General features: G+C 40.9%; 1 protein-coding gene across 4 annotated transcripts in view; it reads right to left on the reverse strand.

The window, feature by feature from the left end:
- LOC101859651 (uncharacterized transmembrane protein DDB_G0289901) overlaps positions 1 to 1,729 on the reverse strand; it is a 50,617-nt gene extending 48,888 nt beyond the window's left edge. Inside the window, exons 1-2 of one of the 4 annotated variants that reach the window (XM_035970774.1) lie at positions 1,408 to 1,729; positions 29 to 364 (exon numbers count right to left, since the gene is read on the reverse strand). In XM_035970774.1, coding sequence (XP_035826667.1) covers positions 29 to 364; positions 1,408 to 1,507 — 436 coding nt within the window. In that variant the 5' untranslated portion in view covers positions 1,508 to 1,729. The remainder of the gene's footprint in view (positions 1 to 28; positions 365 to 1,407) is intronic. The other 3 variants (XM_035970773.1, XM_035970772.1, XM_035970775.1) reach the window with 3 other exon arrangements.
- Positions 1,730 to 2,173: the final 444 nt, after the last annotated feature.

The raw sequence follows: 2,173 nt of genomic DNA on the forward strand, positions 1-2,173 counted from the left end.
GTGAAGTTTCCACCCGTCAAATTTCCACCTGTGAAGTTTCCAGCAAAGACAGAAAAGTTTCCAGTTGAAGAGTTTCCACCTGTGACGTTGCCACCAAAGACAGAGAAGTTTCCACTTGAAGAGTTTCCACCTGTGAAGTTTCCAGCAAAGACAGAAGAGTTTCCACTTGAGGAGTTTCCACCTGTGAAGTTTCCAGCAAAGAGAGAAGAGTTTCCACTAGAGAAGTTTCCACCTGTGAAATTTCCAGCAAAGATAGAAGAGTTTCCTCTTGAGGAGTTTCCACTTGTGGAGTTTCCACCTGTGAAGTTTCCACTTGAAAAGTTACCAGCGAAGACGGAAAAGTTTCCGCTTGTGAAGTTTCCACCTGTGAAATAATGAAATTTGAACAATGAACGAACGTCATCTTCTATCTATCTATCTATCTATCTATCTATCTATCTATCTATCTATCTATCTATCTATCTATCTATCTATCTATCTCTAATAATTATGATACACGATGTATTTCGTCTTACATTCTCTAACGATAGCCAATGCTTCCGCAAAGGAGAATATCTTCTAAGTTTAATGGACGCATTTAAGGTCAAAATGACTTACGGACTCTTCTGTGGCCAAGGAGACAAATTCTGGTAGCGACAACTGTCACATTTTTAGCATTTAATGCTTCACTACCACTTGTGAATGTGCTCAGCTTGTGTGCTTCTCTAATGGTTTCAGCATTTCTTTTTCTTTAAGCCTCATATGACTTGCCTCTCCGAAAAAAATGTTCTTTATATTACGTGGGGAAAATGATTCGAAGACTTGTCTTGGCTTTTTTAAGGCCATTGATAAGTACATGAAAGATACTTGACCGCTTTGTAACACCACTCATAGTTATTTACTGCAGTTTGCTTTACATCCTCAAATAATTTATAGGTAAAATCGACAAGATTCAAGGAAGACCAGAACAAAATAGGCACTAGCAAAGGATAAAAAGTCGAGGGAATATTAATATTCATATAGAAATCAAAAGAGAAAATGGACGTGGATAGGTCACAACCTAAGAAAACCGAAAACAGCATTACCCACCAAGCCTTAAGATTGAATTCTAAAGGAAAAAGAAAGAAAGGAAGGTCTAAGATACTTGGACGAGGGCCTTAGCATTAGACATAAAGGAGACATGATACAGCTGGGCAGAGGGGAAAAAAATAATCCAGGACAGAAATAGGCTACATGGAGAGCTCTTGTGTGTGGTTTATACTCCAGTCATCACCATCATTGCTTTCAATGTTTCAACCCTGGATCAGGGTACATGAATATCCCGCGAACGATTTCCATCTTCCCCTATCCTGGGCTAGTTATACTACGGTGCGAGGTGAGAAAGACTCATAAAGATATTATGATGATAGGATAAAGTAGTCTACTTACCCGTGGTGGCATTGAGGGGTCGTGGGAAAGCTTCAGAGAAGCCTACAGTGATGCAAAGCATCACGGCCAGAATGGACATAGTCTTCAGTAGAGATGCCATGGTGGGAAACAGTCTGTCAGAGAACGACGATGAGAACTTTTCTGTACTTTTATCCGGTGTACCGTGGTGGTGACGTCACGGGTTGTAGCGCTCTTGACTGCAAGTTGCAAGTGAAAAGATTGAGGTATCAAGTGCTTTATATACACTCTTCTAACCTTAATACGAGAGAATTACTCAGCCCCTATAGGTCTACTGGCTCAGCAACAGGGCTGATCCTCATGAGGAAGGAGTGCCTGGTGTAAACAAAGAGCAGTTGGGCGAGATGGCGACAACGCCACGCCTTCAAGATGAGGTATAAAAATCTGAAAGTGAGACTGATAACAGTATGCGCATGTGTTCTTCACTTTTCTTTAACGCATGTTTCGATCAGAAAACAAAAAGCAGGACAGAACTGTTTATGTTGGTATTTCTATTAAAGGTTAACGCCTTTCAAAATGCTGTGTAGGTAATTTGGAAAGGGGCGGTGGGGGTGGGGTTGCATCTGATCCCCTGCTAGGGCACATGAAACGCTCTGGTGTGGTTTGCTCCTTCTTTCTCATTAGGAAAATCTATCGTCCTGATCTCTCCTCCTCCTTTTTTTGTGTTTGTTACTCTCTTGCACTTGATTGCATTTACATATTTAATTTGTCTCCACGATTTGGCCAACGTTTTAGTTTCCCAATCAAT

Source organism: Aplysia californica, unplaced genomic scaffold (assembly GCF_000002075.1).
Source record: "Aplysia californica isolate F4 #8 unplaced genomic scaffold, AplCal3.0 scaffold00319, whole genome shotgun sequence".
NCBI classification, from domain to species: Eukaryota; Metazoa; Mollusca; class Gastropoda; order Aplysiida; family Aplysiidae; genus Aplysia; species Aplysia californica.